The sequence below is a fragment of the Oryzias melastigma genome, linkage group LG12 (genome assembly GCF_002922805.2).
Source record: "Oryzias melastigma strain HK-1 linkage group LG12, ASM292280v2, whole genome shotgun sequence".
Lineage (NCBI taxonomy): Eukaryota > Metazoa > Chordata > Actinopteri > Beloniformes > Adrianichthyidae > Oryzias > Oryzias melastigma.
The window spans coordinates 9,821,637-9,840,933 of NC_050523.1; the positions used below are offsets into that span (position 1 = coordinate 9,821,637).

Here is a 19,297-nt window from a genome sequence, read left to right on the forward strand (position 1 = left end):
TTTCAAATTAAAAATAAAAAAACAAGACCTTTAAGTTTGTTTTCTTATTTTAAAAACTATTTTCAAATCTCTACCAGGAGCTGATCAGTAAGAACAATAACAATATTTTTAGTTTTTAAAAAATAATTTCAAAGGACAATACATTTTGTTAGAGAGCAATTTTAGTGGCACACCAAAGAGCAGTTGTAGTCCTCAATAAATAAGATATGTTTTAAAATTAAAATCTAAGAGTAAAATCAATCATGAGCTTCTTTTCTTTTTTAATTCAGGATTTTGCTGTAAAAACAAAATCAAAAAATGTAAATGTCTTTCTTAAAAATTTGAATAACAAATGTAAATATAGCATTTTTTTGGCTTGAAAAACGATTTGATCTGCCTTAGTAATATCTCAAATATCTACATTTTCAGTATTTTAAAGTTGAAATATAAGTGTATTTGGATCTCAAAACTTCACATTTTGACTACTTTTTAACAACAACCCAACCAAAAAGGGTTGAAGTATCGTAGCTTACCCAAACTAAGGAATCTTTTACAGGAATAGAGATAAAAACATAAAAATTCCAGAAACTTTTGTTTTTTCTTTGCACACTTTTAAATGTTGAAGAACCTTTTCACAATTTTTCAATTCGTTTTATACACAAATATGATCAAATGTACAATCATTTGTGGTTAAATTTGAATAAACAAAAAGAATAAACGTAAGAAAAAGGTCAGAGGTCATTCCGGCTGGAACAGGTGAGTCCTCACCTGCACGCGGACCTCCGGCAGGTTGACCTTCAGCGCCAGCTCCTCTCTGCTGTACACGTCCGGGTAGTGGGACTTCTCAAAGGCCCGCTCCAGCTCGTGGAGCTGGTAGGTGGTGAAGGTGGTTCGGTTCCGGCGGTGTTTCTTCTTCTGGGTTTCATCGTCGGACAGTTTCCCGTCTCTGTCCGGGGAGTCCGGCGCTGTTTGGAGAGCAGAGCGCGCACAGAAACAGGAGAAAAACAACATCAAAGTGAGTTATATTTATCTAAACTTGTTGTTGTGTTGTTTGTTGGGCTAATTTGGCATCCTTTAGTAAACTATGTAGTGAAAGTTTTCCTGACTCACCGTCACAGCTGTCTGCGTAATGCGCTTTCTTCATTTGGGTCACAGCCCCGCTGCGCTCTGCGTCTTTTCCCGTCAGGTTGTAGGAGGACTTGTGGAAGATCGTGTCCTCTTTAAAGCCCAGAATGGCCTCTATGCTGTGGACGGTGGCCGAGTTGCTCCCCGGGCTCTGGACGGGACGCGCGGGGGGAGACGAGCGCTCATCCGCCATCAGGATCTGTGAAGCTGATCCAAGGAGCCACATTTGTCTCCAAGAGCTTGAATTGAAGTCCAGTTGATTCAACAACTTCAAGTCAAAAGAACTTTTTTAAAAAATGGTAGAAAATCAAGTTTATCAAACTTTTCTGTTTCCAAATCCAGGGATGCTGGAAGAAAGTTGCGCAAAAGATGCGCATCAGAGGCAGAGCATCTTCAAGTCGGGTTTTAAAGACCCCCCCGGGGCATGTGGCAACCCCCCTGCTTCACGTCAGAGAAGGGACGTCCTGTTGGATTTGCTCCTGCCGGGCTTTAAGGGGTAACCGTGCGCGCATGCCCACAGCTCCTCCCCAAGAGCACCACGCCGGCTCTAAAGCGACTTACATAAATCTTAAAACCATCTTTCCCATTCCTCCAGATGTCACGCATGTCAGTCTGTGGAAAAAAAGAGGGCGATTAGGTCCACAGATTAAGGTGCAACAAATCATAATTACAAGATTTCTGAAGAGGACAAGGATTGCAAGATGAAAGCTTAATATTCAATCAAACCGTCAAGATATTTGCTGCCAAAAATGAACACATTTGATCCCATAATCACTTAAATATAATCAATGTATTGACACATTCTGACCAATCATTTTCAACGTTATCCTTTCACTTTTTATTCCAAAAACAACACTTGTTGTGTCAAATGGGTTGACAAAGCACAAACAATAACAGTTTAAGGCAAAAGGCACTTAACAGAAAACAAAGATTGACAGCCGTGTGGTAATCCTGCTTAAGGGGATTACATTATTTTACTCAAAAGAGTTAAAACCCCTTAAACTATTTAGCTTTTCCTAATTAAAGAAGATGACCTTTGTTTGCCTAATGGGGGAGGCAAAGGGAGGAGGGGGGTAACACGGAGAAAAAGAGAGAGAGAGCTGCTGAAAAATAAAGAGTTTTATCAAACATCCGTCACTTTTTCATGTTTTATTCTTGATATTAAACTCTGAAGTACAACAGAATAGGAATATTGATGAGTTTGAATGAAAGAAACAGTAAAGCAGGACAGTTATTTGCTTTTGTTTTAATATAAATTGGCCTTTTAATTAAGCTATTGTAACATAAATAGCAAAAAAATGTCATTTTCTAGGACATAGTTTCTCCAGAGCGGCCGTAGTTCACTAGAAATTCATCTCTGACTTGTAGGACCAACCCCGCCCCCACTTCCCATCCCTCAAAGACGTTCACGGACCTATTTGTCAACAGGTGGGTGCATCAGAATGAGGTGGAGCACGGAGCTTGTGGCCTGCATTTTTTTCATCTGCTCCTGATTCACAACAACTTGAGTAAAGAAATACTCCGAAGTATCAGAAGAATTTAACTTAATTTTCTTTATACGCTCTCCATCTTCAGAAAAATGCTGCAAGAACATGTTAAAAACATCCATCTTTGCTCCTGATCAGTTATAGTTTGGCAATAGCTGGAGCTTCTAAGAAGATAATAAAGTGCTAAATACCTAAACACTTTTTACTGTTTGCAATAAATCAGCTATAAATAAATAAAATGGATTAAAATATAAGCTTGACTTTGAATAACTCTATATTTTACAGTCCAACAAATTGGACTTAAAAGTTGAAAACCATGAAAATCCTGTTTTATGGTCATTTTCACAAAATGTTTATTTGTCTTAACTGCCACAAGAAGCTTTTATTTATTTATTTATTTATTAGCTTGTAATGAAGAAGAGCATCAGAGAAACTGGGACAAACATGATCCAAAGCTTGTTGTGAAATAACAAATTTTAAACAAGTTGTTTATTTTGTACTAAAAATTCAGAGAGAGAGTTGTTTTTTGGGCTGTTTTTGTGCTCGCTTGTGTCATTATTGATTATAAATCAGTCAGTTGACTTTTGTGAATCTTTATTTTAAAAAAGTTTTCTTTTTTCTGCGACTGGATCCAGATATAAAATGAACGTCTCTCTAATTTGAAATTTAGATTAAGAAATTGTGATTATTTTCTTTATTTAACATTTTAAAACATGAGATTTTCTGTTTAATTCTATTGAATTAATTCATTTTTATATACTGGCAGATGCTATGGGGGCACTAAGATAAAGACTTGGTTAAACTAGTAGACATGCTTGTTTCTATCAGTATCTGCTCCAAACTTTGATATTTATCTTTATTTCCACATCAGAACTTTCATAAGTCTTTAGTGTTTTCACTTAAATCTTCACTTAAAACCCTCCTCTTTTCTCCAGATCTAAACTCAGTTGAGCTTGACATTTGTCTGAATTAAATATAGTTTTGTTTTTACATTTTTTTTTATTTTATTTTTATGCTTAAATTGATTATTTTTGTTTAAATTGATTAACTTTTGGGCACAAATGTGGGACATGCAGTTAGATGATGGTCACATATCAAATGTCTGATAGTTATGTAGTAATGTTCAATCTGTTATACCTCCTGCCTAATGTGAAATATTTGCAGACTTTATAAACTTTATCAAGCTGCACAAACACTCCTTTTAGTAAATATACATCTTTATTTAAACAGTAGAGCTGTTTTTTTAAATCAGTGTTTTGTTCCTTCAAGCATTTCACAAATGGTTCTGTACATTTGAGTCATTGTGTTCTGCATTGAACTATAGAATTTGTGCAAAATTGCAAACATCTCAGCAAAGGTTCTAAAGATGCAGTGAAGATCTTGAAATGATCACCAGCTTTTGTCAACATCACATCAGAGAAACTAAATATCATGATCCAAACACCACATACAGATAAAAAAAGAAACAAACATCTAGATTAACAGATAAAACAAAAGGTACATTAAAAATACTTAGATAGGATTGACTTTTTAATCAGGATTTCTTGGTCAAATTTTTAAAATAATTTGAATAAAATACAAACTTTAGTGATAAAAGTCTGATAAAAGAAAAGAGTGAATGTTTTCTCACACAAAATGGGGTTAAACTTTAACATTTAGAATGTAAATAACTACATTTCTTTTTTATTATTTGACAATTTTTTTATTCCATATAAGGACAAAGTGCTTAAAAGAAAAGTTGTTACTAAGTAAGCTCTTTACAGACATTTTTTACGCCGTTCGTCTGTACATATTTCCAGAAACTGGTGGAATTATGACATATTATAAATGTATTTTTATGGATATTTTCACATGACGGAGCACTTCTCCTCTGCTTTGCTCTTCAGCTCGGTGACGGTGGCCGAGGCCTTCTCCTTCAGCTGGTCCATGTCCATGTTCTGCAAGTTTTGCATCTGGCCCATGAAGGAGTCCTTGCCCTCCTCCTCCGTGGCGTCCTCGTCCACCATCTTCAAGAGCTCCTCTGGGACGTCCACGTCGTCCCCCGCCATCTCGATCATGTTCTCGTCCTGCTCGCTCTACAACAAAACACAGTGGGGCGAACAAATACTAGTAAACCCAGACTTTAAAATGATTTAATATCCATCTGAAGTTTATAAGATCATAAGTGCTTATCTTTTGTTGACCTGTGTGTAAAAACAAGTCTGAAAAATATTTTTTTTATCCTGCAAACAATAGATTAAGACACTCCAGTAAGCTTTCATTGTGTTGCATCACTTGTGTGTTTGGATTTAGCAAAAGGTAATTGACAGGATTAGCTTGGAGCCTGCCTGCTTTTGTTTCATTATTTCTAATATGACAAATCAAAAGAATGATAATAAACAGAGAACAAATCAGAGAAATTAAGAAACTCTTCAGATTAACTTTATTTTAAGGAATACAGGTCAGATTCAATCCAGGATTAGAACCAGAAAATGATACAAAATAAGATTTATGCCGTTTTTAAAGACTACTATTAAAAAATTTGCTCACAATATCCAACCACTTAGTGTCTCTATTAGCAGTGCATTATGTTCTATGCTGTAACTACTTTAAACTTCAATCTGTGGGATTATCTTGGACACGGTTTAGCCTTTGCAGTAGGAACAGCAACAATTGTCTAAATTTATCTTCCATGGGGTTGCACGAGATCCTAGTTCCACTCTGGTTCTCTAGGAAAAATATAACTTTTTAAAATGTACGGTTGTGTTTCCCAAACTAAACATTTGCGAAAATTAACCCCATAAATCAGAATTAAATACAATGTGTAGATTTTATTTGTTCCCTTTTCGATTATTGTGAAAAGTGACAGACTAAATCAAAGAAAACTTAAGATTTAAACACATTTTATGAGAAATAAAGACAAATAATCAACAAAAAACATAAATATATTAGTGTATTTTAGATTTTTGGGCTTAAAAAAAGTCATACCTTTTTTGCTTCTTCCATTGTAATAAATGTTCAGTCAAAAGTCCTATAAGATCCAAAGATTGTTTAGTTTCAATCTACCAAAAGCCGGTCGCCTCTGCCTGGTTTCCTTCCGTGATCTTGGAACACCTGCTCGGTGGCATTTGGCTTTCTAAGCTTCAAGGTGTAATGTGGGACGTCCAGGCTGACGTCTCCTGAAGCCCGAGTGAATGTCACTCTGGATAATCTTCAGCATGTCACCTGCTGTTCGGAGAGGTGCAGCTGCCAAGTGCTGCTGCTATGCACCAAACTCCTAAATTCTGCTTTTGATGCTCCATGATTTTATCATTCGTCTCTATGATTGATTTTTTTTTTTTTGTTCGTATAATTAAAGGCAGCATAAAAGGCATGAAATATGATAAAACACTTGCATATATTTAGCTAAAAGTAGATATAAGTGACCACTTGACAATATGAACTATTCAAACATGAAGGTGGATTTTGCTCAAGACTCTTTTGCTGTTACTTTTTTACAAGTAACACCAACCAGATTTTTTTTTTATCATTTAAAATGATTTAAAAATTTTCAAAATAAGACTTAAAATTAATAAAAATCAAAAAGAAAAAAAACTATTAAAAAAATAATCAAACAATTATTTTATTTAGCAACTTAACAACACAAAAAGCTTCTTTAAATTGTTTTTTGGGGTTTATTATATATTTTTTTGAAATAATTAAGTGACATTTCACAGTCACACTCCCTTTAGCAAAGAGTAGTCCATCTAACACTTTAATATATTGTAACTTTTCCATTTCAAAGGTACAGTAAATCAATTAAAATAAACAAAAATAAATAAAATAAAATTCAAATATTATATGTTTATCGCAAAATTAAAATGTTCCATTTCTTTCTTTCCGTTTATACACTTCCTACAAAACATGTCCATGGTCTGTGGTATACTTGTTACTGTCAAGTATACTTAATAAAAGTGTGCTACTTTTTGCTAAGGAGCCCCCCAAAAAAACATAGCACCAGCAGAAACCAGAAATAATTGTTTGACTTTATTGTCCCCTTAGGGTTTCCGTAGTTAATTTATTTTTCAAAGCTGCTTGAGATTACTGGGAATTTTTGATCAACATATGTCACTAAATAACACTAAAAATGAGTATAATGTTCCGCACTATAACTAACTTTCTGTATTTTCATGAAAAAAGCCCAAATTTATCTTTTTAAACGACCAAAGCCGTATTTTAACAAAGGAAGACACGTGTTTTAAATGTTTGGCTATTCTTTGTCAATGCAAATGAGTCGAAATTGAAGTGAATTTAAGTTGGTTAACTGTTGACTGCAAATGAAAATATGACCGGTTTGATAAAAATGGAAAAAAAATAAAGAAAAAGTGAAGTTCTCTGGAGTTTACCTTTGGCAGTCTGTATTTATCTCGCAGACACACCCTGAGCGTTGCTCTTTCGGCCTTCTTGTGCAAGAAATCTGCGTCTCTCTCCATCCTGTCCAGGAAAACAAAATCATAAATAGCAGTTTTAATTCTAAATCAGGAATATTCATTCATTTCAGATCAATACAGTTTTATTTTAAACATATTTGTTCAACCTTTTCATGGTTACTCACTTTCTTTTAGCAACAGTTGGCGTAACTTGGCCTATATATATATATATATATATATATAAGGAATAAATGTAAATAAATATATTCATTTGATACCTGCAGAACCAACAACATCAAAATATTGATTTAATGTCCTGAATCCCTTTTGTTAGTGTGTGACATGATTGTACTTTCAACACTTTCCTTAAGTACTTTCCCCTCAGCCAAATAAAGATAGGATTATTAGTCCAGACTGAGTAAAGCAGATTAAAAATCAAGCCAAGACACCACAACTTGGTCTCCAGTGAAACACCACCAACAAAAACACGGTGGAGTTTTATAGACTTTTATCATCAGACAGTACATAATCTGATTCATTTTCTGGATTTTATTCCTTTTTTTCTTCAGACTACAATAATTTTCTTGTGGTTTGCCGTTTGAGATCCCATTTGTAGAAATAAATGAGTAAAACATATTTTTCTTTTATATGATCTTTTTGAAAAGAAGCTACATTTTCCAACATGGCTGAAGAGCTGCATTGATCTGGTTATGTAACAGGAGCTGCTGGAGTCTGTTTCTGTAGAAGCTGCTTTTCTATCAAAAACTGGGATTAAAAACATCTATTTTCCCAAGAACAATTGTTAGTTCAGTTAAACGTGTAAAAGAAGGTGTTTTATTTATGGTAACAAATGAATCAACTAAAAAAATGTTTTTTTCTTTTATAATTGAGACAACAGATTAAATTGCAATTTAATACAAGCAAAGCTTACTAAAAATAATCTTATTTTGAACATTTTCTCACCATATTCTCATCAAAGCCTCAGAATACTGACTATTTGAGATGTTTTTGGACCACTTTAGGAGATTTTTGAATATGATATTCAGATTTAGTGCATCATTTTATGTGAAGTTGTATCCTCAGACTGCATCTACCATGACCTTTAGCATCAGATGAGCATCAAAATGCCACTTTTTTTATTGTAAACTCATCAAACTTTGAGATATTTTCACTTTCTCAAGTTTGGATTTAAAAATCAAAGCATTTTGAAGTAGAAAGCGGGTGAATTTAACAATGAGGGAGGTGATGAAACAGCACATCAAGGTCAGACTGAACACACTGCAGCCACGGTCCACATGCATCACTGGTCGTGTTTTCACTTACTTTTCCTCCACCAACTGTTTTTGGTACTCTTCATACTCTTCGCGCGTCATCCCTGCAGCTTTGGCCGGATCTGACGGGGTGGACTCCTCTTCTTTGTCACCTCCGCCACCGAGACCCATTCCTGACAGGGGGTTCCCAATCATGCTCTTGATCAAGAAAGCCATCTCGAGGTGCGTTTACTCTGCGATGAGGGTGGATTTTGGGGGGGATAGAAATGATATGGCGCTCTCCTCTTTGGACTCCTAGCTGTCAAATCCAGTGGTAGCTCTCTAGCTAACCTGCGGCTTGACTACAGAGTCAAGGACACACTGATGAGAAGCAACAGACACAAACACACACACACACGCCCGCGGTTTGCCTCAGGGCATAATCTGGGTTTAATCCTTCACTATACTAAGAGGCAGATGGCCTGTTTTCTCTCTATTTTTAAATCACAAAGTCCTTTTTGGATGTATTCTTTCAAAGATATAATGATGCTTTCAATATTTGTTGGAGAAACTTCCAAAACAGACGAACCGGTCTTTTGGGGGACGGGTCTCCACTTTTTTCCCCTCACTCAGGCCGGGCTGCTTCCACCCACTGCCTAATCATATTAGTCAAGAACAAGCCGGCGCACGTGCAGCTGAGGAGGAGGCAATGTGCAGAGAGGAGGAGGATTACAGTCCTGTTTATCCCCATGATGCCACCCGCCCATCATGCTGGACCATTGTTCAGGGGGGGAGACTCAAAGGTGAAAGAGGAGACGGCGCTCATCTCATCACCGCCGACACCCCATTGGATCTGCAAAAACAATCATTTCTGTTTTCACTGGTTTTTGTGTTTTCATTGGCATGTAGATTGATCTGGAGATTAGTGCTAGGCAGATTGATCCAAAATATTGATGGTATTGATCTGAAGTTGGTATTGGATTGATACCGGCCTGCAAATGTCGATATTTCCACTCTTGTTTGAAACTTTTCAGGATCAGCAACTGAAATTTGAGGTTCTTGTTACATCCACCGCATTTACGAAAAATATCGATATTGGTATCGATATCGGCGATATTGACCAGGATTAGATCGATACCTAAATAGTATCACAGAGCCCTACTAGAGATCAATAACATTTTGTCAATCCAAAATGACTCCAGTGGATTCTCAGTGGGAAATATTGAGTGCAACTGAGGACTCATTTATTTCAATTGAAACCCCAAACAGCTTTTTTTTCCCTCAAACTTTCATGTTCAAGAGTCGCCACACCAGTTTTTAGATCAGTTTTCAAGCTCTAGGAACAAAACGCCTACTCATTGGACACGTTGAAAGCTAAGCCACTTTAAATTTGACCAATCAAGGACTCAGATTTGGTAGTGACGTATGAGTGATGTCCCTTTTCACTCACAGGAGCCATTTAAAAATTGATAAAATTCGCAGTTTGCAGGCAGTAATTACATGACACAGAGGCTATGCCCGAATTCCTTCCCTACTCACTCTATAGTACGTTTGTCATTTTGTAGTGCTGTCAAAATCTGTAATTACAAAATCCAGTTCCCCTAGATATTTCCCAGAAGTCTTTGTGAAAAACTACCGTTCATTGATGCTCACTACATTAGTGAATATAGACCACCAGGCATTGCAGACAAATCATTTTTGCAAAAAACATGTTTAAATGTAATTTTTTAATAAACCATCCACGTTTTCATCATCAGAACACAGTGGAGTCATAAAAAGATGTCGTGAAATGTTCGTTTTTAAGGAGGCTGTTATATCCGGCGTTTAGAAAAATGAAAGAAAGTACTGATCATGGTGTCCGGATTGCTTTTAAAGTTCAGAGCACTACATAGTCCTGCACTGTATAGTGTTTTCAGTAGGATAAGAGTGGAATTCAGACACAGCTCAAGTCTTTATCGGAATAGGGTGTGAATGAAAACACCTGGAGCAAGATTCATAAGATTTACACTGCGCTGACATTTTGCACCAAGCCTCTTCCCAGTGTAGGTACATAGTTATTACATGGCAACAGTCCATTATGAACAGCATATGCTCAAAGAGTGTTCAAGAACCCACATGCTTTCTTGAACGCAGGACAAGTGCTCGGTGGGTACGTAGTCATAAGCTGCGTTCACACCGGCCTTGGCAATGAGAATTTAAGCCGCACTTCCAATGTAAAGTCTATATAATGGCACGTTTCAAACTCTCTTATTTACACAAGTTTCTATGACTATTTCAAGCTCTACCTTCAAAACGTGTATTGGAAGTTAAACCAAGTCGAACTTTGACCAATTAGGGACTCAGATTTGGTACTGGAAGTGCCAGCCGTTTAAACATCGAGGAGAAATGGATAATTGTTTGTGCTCAGCCATAATTATGACACCAAGTCTTTCTTATATCGAACACAGCTGTGAAAGAAGAAGTCTTGAGAAAGATTTGTGAGGTTTCCATTGTTTTGACATTTCTTCTAAAGCCTTTTCCAACTTTAGATGGCTTCTCGCTCATAAAACTATCAGTTTTAGCATTCATTATTTCTGTTAAGAAATTATTTTTTTACTGTTTTTTATTTTCTAAAATAATGATGTGATCCATGTATGCAGATCTAAAAACTGCCTTAAGACTTCCATCTTCTTTTGACCTGCTTGTAAATGTGGTCCCAGAGGTCTTCTATGGTGCAGAAGTTTCAGAGTTCATCTCTTATTCAATACAACAAGTTTTCTGATTTTTACCCTTTTTACAAAACGTCTCTTCACCAAGTCTTCATTAAGTGGGAAATGTACAAAACGTGGATATTTACAATAATAAGAATACCTGCAATCTGAAGTTCTGATGACAGTACAAAAAAAAAAAACACTAATAAAGAGACTACACAGGAGTTTGTCGACTATTTATGTAAATTGTTCAGGCAGACGGCGTGTCAGACTTGAGACATTTGGGAAAACTTCAGCAGATGCCCCACATTGAAAGTTCTGCAGTATGTTACAAAATTGCACATTTCAAAACATGTTCTTTCGTTGCTTCAGTTTCATGGATTGTGACTGTGGCAGATTTCAGCTTTTGAACATAAACTAAGGTTGTGACCAACCAAAAAATACTGTACGGGTTATGTTACATTGAATCGGAAATCCAGGACGGCGAGTCTCTCACAAGCATTCACACATTTCTTACTGATCAAATTAAAAATTATCTTAATTAAAACAAACACTACTTCAAAAAAAAAAAAAAGAAGTTCAAGTACAATAACTTACAATCTGAAAATGAATTGTAAAGAAAAATTATGAAATGGACATTCCCTCATGTGCACTTTGGGTGTCATGAACGCCATCAAAAGAACTTCTTTGCAGCTGCTTCTTGTTGACTTCTACAAAAAAAGAGGGAAAAAAGTCTTAATGAAGTCACTTAAAGGGTAACCAAACTCAAAATATTTTTTTTCTCAAATGCAATTTTAAAAGTTCTGTTGGTCCATGCCACATTATTAACTATTTAAAGGGTAACCAAACAGGGAAGTTAGAGGCTGACTCCACCCACAGTCAAAATGTGAAAATCCAATCAGAGGGGCGGGGCTTGGGAACAGGACTGTTATCATTACTGGAGCTGCAGATCATGACGTGAGACTTCTGAAATAACGTGGGATTTAAATATTTTGACCAATCACAAAATTCAACTATAATATCTCAATTTAATCTGTAGGGGGCAGCACACAGACGGTTTTTGACTATAATTTCAAGAATTATGATTTTTTTTGTATTTGTCAAAAACTTGCCCAACATACAGCACTTTTAAAGCCCCATTTATGGAGGTCAACTGTCAAAACAGGTTGATTTAGGGTTTGGTCACCCTTTAAAATAAATTTGTTTAATTTCTGAAATTATACTGTGTGCTGCCCCCTTCCAGTTAAACCAAGGTATTACAGTTTAATTTTGTGATTGGTCAACTGGTGTAAGTCCCACATCATTTCTTGAGCTCTGCAGCTCAAGAATAAAAGCCCCGCCCATCTTTGGTCCTGCAACAGTCAGTCGTTATCGTGTTAGCTTTAGCATGGCTCACAGGTGTATTGCTTTAGTCAAAAATCTACTGGCTAGCACAACTTTGAAGTTGGAAACAGTGGCCGAGTACAATTGGCATTAAATCCAGCGAACTCTTTCCTGGTGTTGGGATTTCCAATACACATTTCACTCAGGATTGATTATTTTAATACGTTAGCCTTTATTAGCCAAGATGCTAGCGTCATTTTACGACTCAGACACAGGTCCCTTTGGTCTGGACCATGAGCGCCGCCTCGGGAGAAGGTAGAGGATAAAAATCCCCAACCTCTACAGAAAGTTCTGTGGTGATACTGGCACTTTGGTCTGTAAGATTCTCCATATTGAAGACGAAGAGTGACTATGTTACCTCAAGCTAACCTCGTAATCAATCAAAGATGCAAACCACACCTCCCCCGCTCAGCCCGCCCGCTGTAGTCCCCACAGCTTTTTTTGGGCATTTTTAAAAAAAAATCTGGGTTGGTCAGCCTCCAACTGTTCTGTTGTGTTAACCTTTAAATAAATGTTAATTAAAAAAAATGCCTTACTTGTACACGACGTAGCAGAAGAACAGAACCGACTGGATGACAACAAATACAGCAAAGTGAACAGTGGATAAGCAGGAAGGCATGGGAGGCACCTCAGGGCACTTCACCACTTTTTCAGCGGGATTCTGGAGGAAAAAAGACAAAAAATTGGGACAGTTAATAATTTTAAATATCTTCAAGTACTAATATCAACAACACTTTTACAAATTGTTTAAAATGAGATCACCTGAGCATTACGCTGGGCTAAGTTTTCCACATCCCTTTTGACAGCGTGCAGGTGCTCTTTAATGTCATTGAAATGCTGAATCGTCTCATACGTGCCCAGTCCGCCTGCATTACCCTGCTGGACGGAACCGACCTGGTTCAAGGAGTTGAGTAAGGAGGTTCTGCAGGGAGGCAAGAAACAGAAAAATTACTAAAAGAGGCTTCAATAAGCCTCCTAAATGATAGACACAGCAGCAGAGTGTGGGGAAACTTGGTGCAAAGTAAATATGCTGTGTGGTATTGTTCATTTCCATCTGAAGAAATTGTCCAAAATTAATCTCTTAATCCCTGTTCACTAGAGGCTATACTTTCTCTAAGTAACAAAAAACAGAAATGACCATCTGAAAAAGGAGGTCATGATTACTAAATTAATCCCTTATAAAAACATGTTCTTACAACAGATTACAAGTGCAGCAGGTTAAGAAACAGAGCAGGGACTACACAGATCATCTAAAACCTCTTAGGGGCAAGCCATGATCCTAAATTAAAGTCAAAAAATGTATTTACCAAAAAAAAAAAAAAGTATTTTTCCATTATATATAAAATTTAGGTCCAATTATTTAAAAAAACAGTTTTTAAAATTGGTTACAGGTTCCTATTATTTTATTAAAGGGTTCCTTTTGTTCAAATAAATCAAAGTCAACATATTTTTTTAGGTTTTAAAAATAATTATAAAGGAAAATGCATGTCTTGGGTACAAGTACACCTCAGACAAGCAAAGTTTTTCTTTTTTAGCATATTTAATGAATAAAAAAAAGAAAAAAAACAAGATCCACAATAGATTTAAATAGATTTGTTGCATTTAAAAAATGAGGGGAAATGTTAAAATAACATGATAAATACATTAAAAAAAAAAAATCATAGAGGCTTTTGCACATTTGAGCGAAATCCAAAATGCGTAACAGAAGATGATCTTTTTCAGTAAAATCGTTGTACATTTGTTGCCTCTGGGTTCCCATAATAAGCAATCATCTTGAAGTCCACAGCCCCTGTTCATGTGGGACTTGTTGTGATGCGAATCCCCATCCTAGAACGTCTTCCCCAATTTCTTTGTCTTTCTTTTGTAGATGGAGAAGATCTGGAGACCAGGATTTCTTCTCCATCTACAAAAAAAGTACATTTTTAACCTCTTGGATTGTGCTTCTCCTTTGACAAAAAAAAAACAAAAAAACTTGTAGAGACAATTCTACGATGGGGTATCATATCTCAACAAATGGGGGCTCGTCCGGGATGTCAAGGAATAGGAGCCTGCGTTTGGGGCAAGTAAAAAGGTGCGCCGCCAAGAGATAAGCAGAAACCTGTTATAGTTATATCAACTTCTGTGATTAAATAATATCAGACCAAGAAGTGCAATATGTATTATGGATATCCTAGATTTTGGGAGATGGAGAATTTCTGTTGTTAAATGGGTATATTGCTCCAGACTTCAGTAATATTAAAATTCTCAGAAGTTCTAAAGGACATTCCTGTAGCATTTTTATTTTTTACTCTCCGTTACATTAGAATTTCTTTGTTTTATCAGCACCAAATTGCTTTTAAAGAGTCACAAAGGAAGACTAGATAAATGATTCCAGACACTTTTGCCAAAATTAATTGTATTTTTTCTATCTCATCTATCTTCTACTTTTTATGAAAAGTCTGTAACCAATCAATGGATAAACTTGGTTTGTAAAACTTCCAAATAAATTAAATTAAACTAATTTTCAAAAAAAATATGCCAATGGGGTTATAATATCTTAGCAAGAATTCTTATTTTCAGAAAAAAAAACTCGAGTCACCAAGACATATTTTCTTAAACTAAGTTTATTTTACTATTGAAAACTTTCTAGATAAGACAGAAAATAAGATTTTTTCTTGAAACAAGGTTCCTTTTACTTTAAGATTCCATTTTTGTGGCATCGTCAGTGAAAACTAATTAGTTACATTTACTTTAAAAGACAAACTACAGAAAATCCTCACAGCTACAAGAATGCATGACCAAAACCCCAAAGAAAATCTGTAAATCTGCAAACTCTTTCATCTTTATTCAAAGCACAAAAAAAGAAAATCACTTGGGAGGGCTTTCTCCATGGAGAGTCTAAGCCTGGATCACATTTCTCAACAAATTGCAATTTCTTAAAGTTGATTGCTTACAGGGACGAACCAATAAGTTCCCCCTATCATCTTAATCATCTAAGGCGATTGCGAAGGAAAAAGTGAGTTGAAAAATGAAAAGAATTTTTAGCAATCTAAGCAGGAAGGCCCTTGGGAGGATTGAGACAAGAAACCAATTGGATGGAAACCATGTTTTGCTTGTATATGACAGATGTATTTAAAGACCTCTAATCTGATAGGGACAGAAACGGTGCTAAGATGCAGCCTTTTCTTGCTTTGCCACATGGCCAAAGTCTGAGACAGGGATGACATATAAACAAAATCTAATTTGTTTTACCGGAGGGGGAAAAAAATCATTTAGAAAGAAAGTGAGCATTTATTAAACCCTAATCTTCATCTCCTACAAGTGACCCATTTATCAGCAGAAAGCCCTCTTTGTATGTGTACAGTCTGAGATGATGTCTTATGATAGATTCTGGTCAGGATAAACAGTCTGAAGGAGCACAGATCAGTCTTTCATTAGCACTTTAGTGAGGTCTATTTGCCAACTCCTCAATGTATTTACTGTCAATCAGCTTATTCCCGTCTATGATCTTCACAAGTTAATGTGGCTCATGAAATTTCACCTTCGCTTGGAGAGTTCAGCAAGAGTTGTGGGTCAACAGTGTGATAAAGAAAATCATGTGTGCAATAAAACCATTTGAGAATGAATCAATGTTCCTGCTGTATTTAGGGCATTCAAACAGCTTGGTTCCTTTATGATACACGAGTCTGAGGGATTAACGTTACATAAAATAACATCTTTTAATATCTTGTGTCTTCTGATTAATTCTTTTATGCAAATTTTGTGCTAAAAGGAACACAAACGTATGGTGTTTAAGTCAAATAAGTGATGTCACTAAATGTACAACTTTAGGATGCTGAAAAACTTCCAAAAAAAAAAAAAGATGCAGCATAACTGAATTATATCTAAAGCTGAGGAAAATCCATAATCTGATATAGTGGTGATGAAGATTTTCCCTTTTCTTCTCTAAATCTGTTGCGTGTGCGCTTTGACTAAATCCCAAGACAAGTAACACAGAAGCGCAAATGTCAGTGTCAATATATGCGCTTTAAACTGACAAAATTACTTTGTGTACACTAAATCAGGCTTACTTACTGTAAGAGGCAAAATCGACCCGTCATTTGAGACTTTGTTCCAGAAGGAGCAACTCGTCAAAATCTCTTAAGCTGTATTATCTTTGCAATAAATATCAGGAGTTTTTTTTCTTTTTTTTAAAAATCTCGACTAGAAACGGTTTAAAATATTTGAAGGGAGTTTAATATTATGAGCAATTTGTCTAAAAATGTGAAAAAAGTATTCACGTTTTGAAATGAAATGTATCAATCCATTATTTTCTTTATCATATTTTTATTTTGGTAAAAAAAATGTCAGGAAATTGTATACAAAGATGGTACAACAAAGTGCCATCCTTTGACTTCCGCATTGAAGCTCAATTAAAAAGGATATATGTTTTTTATGTTTGGGGCTAAATTAGAAGCATGGTCCACAGATGGACAAATGATTGTCAAATCTCCAAATGTTTAACCGTTTTACAATCTTCCTACAACTGATAATCTCGTTTGTCTGACAGATTTACCCATTTTCAAAAAGGCTTGTCTCGTTTTTGGCTCCGTTCACACTGAATGCGATTTGTGCGGGCGGGGCGGCCGGCTTCAGTATTAAGTCAAAGTACAGATGCGATCAGAGTTAGTTAAAGCGACATGGTGGCCTGGCAATGTTTCAGGTGGTTTGATAACACCAAATTTTGATGCGCAGAACTTTGAAAAATTCCCATCAGGGTGGACACAATATTGATGATGTGATCAGTGGGTGTAGTCCAAAATCAAGATGGAGGAGACTCATCATTCCCTCTTGAACTTCAAGATATTTATATTATTTGCATTTAGACAATAATACAAATGTCCTCTAATTTATTGTCCTCAGTCTATTGTGGTTCAGAAAGTCGTCAAACTGGGTCCCAGATGGGGGGGAAGTAACGCTGAAAGCGGCCGTCATTCAGATGCAGCTCCTGCAGTGGATGGTGAAGCTCACCGCACTGGGAGAGTCTCTGAATGATCTCATGAACCCAGACATGCTTACTGATACTTTTGTAGAGCTCTTCAAAATTAATAAACCCTCGTCTCTCAACACCCTCTGTGTCTTTGATGCATGGATACGAGATGTACAGCCAATACTTCCTCGTAGAGATGAGGTTATACTTATAACAGTGGGTTCCCCCACACATGGTGAGAGTTTATGAACACATTTTCACACAACTGTCCAGCAGCGAATTCCTTGCTCATACAGTTTACACTTTTCCCAGTTAAAATTACAACAAATTTAGAGCTAAAACATTTTTTAAAAGAGAAAGAAATAGATTTACTTGGATCAGGTTGTTCACCAATAGAAAGCTGTAGAGACATGACTATTTGTGCAGAACTGGAAGGCTGGATTTGAACATCGTCACCTCCCCTGATGTACCTATGACTTTTAGTACTTTCAAAATAAAACTCTACTGCACCCTAAATTAAACCACACGTGACTAAATCTAAATTAGTTTTCTATGGGTGGAGGAAATCCAAAAGAAAATGATTCATGGGAATCTTGAATATTCATTGGGGAAGAAAGTTTTGGGAAGTGAAACTGAAAATGATACCAGAAATAAAACAGATCTAGTTTAGTTATGATAAAAATTCAACAGGTCAAAGAGACAATAAAAGAAGGGAGATCTTTACTGGGTGAAAAGGGCTGTGCGAGTGGAAAAGAGTCGTTAGATGAAGGACTGTAGCCGTGGAAGCTGGATTATCAGTCTGGCAGACACCTGCAATGCTATAGCTATGACAACCAGAGATTAAATATGATTTAAGAGATTTATCCCAAAGGATTTCTCTTGTTTTTCCAGAGTATCTTAGTATGTTTGCAGCAAAAAACAACTTTTTTTTTAAATAAAGTGTATTACAGCTGGTTTTTGTACTTACCTCAGGTCATTCAGGCTTTTAAGAACCTCCTGCTGCGTTGCTATGACAGAACTGAGCTGCTGAGATTCCAGCTGAAAAATAAACGATGGCAGTAAAATATCAGCCATTCATAATTTAGAAAGGGATCCGATCTTTTGATTTGATCAACTGATAAGTAACCTTTCTTCTAAATTATGAGCAATATAAAGCTATCTGTTGTGGAAAGATTTATTTAAAATAAAACATGACTGCTCTTCTCGCCCACCTGTCCTGACCCGGCGGTCGTTGCCTTCTTATTAATCTCGTCTGTTATGGCAGAGACGGATCTGCGCTGCTCATCCAGGATCATAGCCAGCTGTCTGTTGAGCTGCTTTATTTCCAGGTGGATCCGATTCTGGCCTTCAAACACCTGACGGATTTCCCGGTCGTTCACACTTTCATACAAATCCTCAACTGGAGAAGACAAAAACAAATAAATAAATGAAAATGTGACTAAATAAAACACTTCTAAAATGAATGAACAAGTTATGCATAATGGATGATCAAATATAAAACATGAGTAAAGTATCTTTTTTCTTAAAGGAGCAAACTAACTTGGCTCTCCTTGGACGTCTGGGTGCTCCTTCTGAAATTCCTCCTTCTTTTTGTCCAGCTCTTGCTGGAAGTTCTCAAATTCCTCCTGGTACTTGTCCTTCTCTTCTTTAGGAATCTCAGCGTCCACCGAGGGCTTCAATGGAAAGGTCGCGCGAGCGTGCACAAACACACAGACAGGAAAACAGGGTGAACTCAACCACGTGCATGTGAACTCACACAAACGCACAACTACAAAGAACGAGAGGAGCAAGTGACAAACGAGGAATTGGAAACTCTAAAGAAATGTAGTTACCGGTTGCTGGCCTGGCTCTGTGAGTCTGAATAACAAGAAGGACAAAACATCGTGGTCATCTGATGGAGGCAACAGAATACTCAATTAGAAAAGTATCAGACAGGAACATTCATGACAAAAAGCTAAAGTATGCCTTAAGGTGATCAAACTTGAAACATAAATGGATAACAGTTTTTTTTTAATAATAGTTTTTTTAGGTGTGTCAAATTACGGCG

General features: G+C 36.4%; 3 protein-coding genes across 3 annotated transcripts in view; all 3 read right to left on the reverse strand.

The window, feature by feature from the left end:
* rx3 (retinal homeobox gene 3) overlaps window positions 1-1,993 on the reverse strand; it is a 4,274-nt gene extending 2,281 nt beyond the window's left edge. Inside the window, exons 1-2 of the mRNA XM_024299689.2 lie at window positions 1,090-1,993; window positions 748-944 (exon numbers count right to left, since the gene is read on the reverse strand). Of these exons, the coding sequence (XP_024155457.1) occupies window positions 748-944; window positions 1,090-1,330 (438 nt within the window). The 5' untranslated portion in view covers window positions 1,331-1,993. The remainder of the gene's footprint in view (window positions 1-747; window positions 945-1,089) is intronic.
* A 1,351-nt stretch (window positions 1,994-3,344) lies between these two features.
* On the reverse strand, window positions 3,345-8,671 carry cplx4a (complexin 4a). The gene is made up of 3 exons (XM_024299605.2): window positions 8,303-8,671; window positions 6,956-7,043; window positions 3,345-4,666 (listed from the first exon to the last, which is right to left on the reverse strand). The coding sequence occupies exons 1-3, from the start codon at window positions 8,464-8,466 to the stop codon at window positions 4,439-4,441; spliced, it is 480 nt and encodes a 159-aa protein (XP_024155373.1). The 5' UTR covers window positions 8,467-8,671; the 3' UTR covers window positions 3,345-4,438.
* A 2,469-nt stretch (window positions 8,672-11,140) lies between these two features.
* The window catches only part of lman1 (lectin, mannose-binding, 1), a gene marked incomplete in the record, with an annotated part of 15,963 nt that continues 7,806 nt past the window's right edge, over window positions 11,141-19,297 (reverse strand). The window contains 7 exon segments of the mRNA XM_024299897.2: window positions 11,141-11,629; window positions 12,839-12,963; window positions 13,065-13,224; window positions 18,218-18,288; window positions 18,462-18,649; window positions 18,791-18,923; window positions 19,083-19,141. Of these exon segments, the coding sequence (XP_024155665.1) occupies window positions 11,593-11,629; window positions 12,839-12,963; window positions 13,065-13,224; window positions 18,218-18,288; window positions 18,462-18,649; window positions 18,791-18,923; window positions 19,083-19,141 (773 nt within the window).

Excerpts from the sequence above, each read along its gene's own strand:
- cplx4a (XM_024299605.2), bottom strand. The coding sequence starts at position 8,466 with ATGGCTTTCTTGATCAAGAGCATGATTGGGAACCCCCTGTCAGGAATG. Across the intron at positions 7,044-8,302 it reads AAACAGTTGGTGGAGGAAAA|GATGGAGAGAGACGCAGATT; the intron begins GTAAGTGAAAAC and ends TTTCCTGGACAG. Across the intron at positions 4,667-6,955 it reads ATAAATACAGACTGCCAAAG|AGCGAGCAGGACGAGAACAT; the intron begins GTAAACTCCAGA and ends GTTTTGTTGTAG.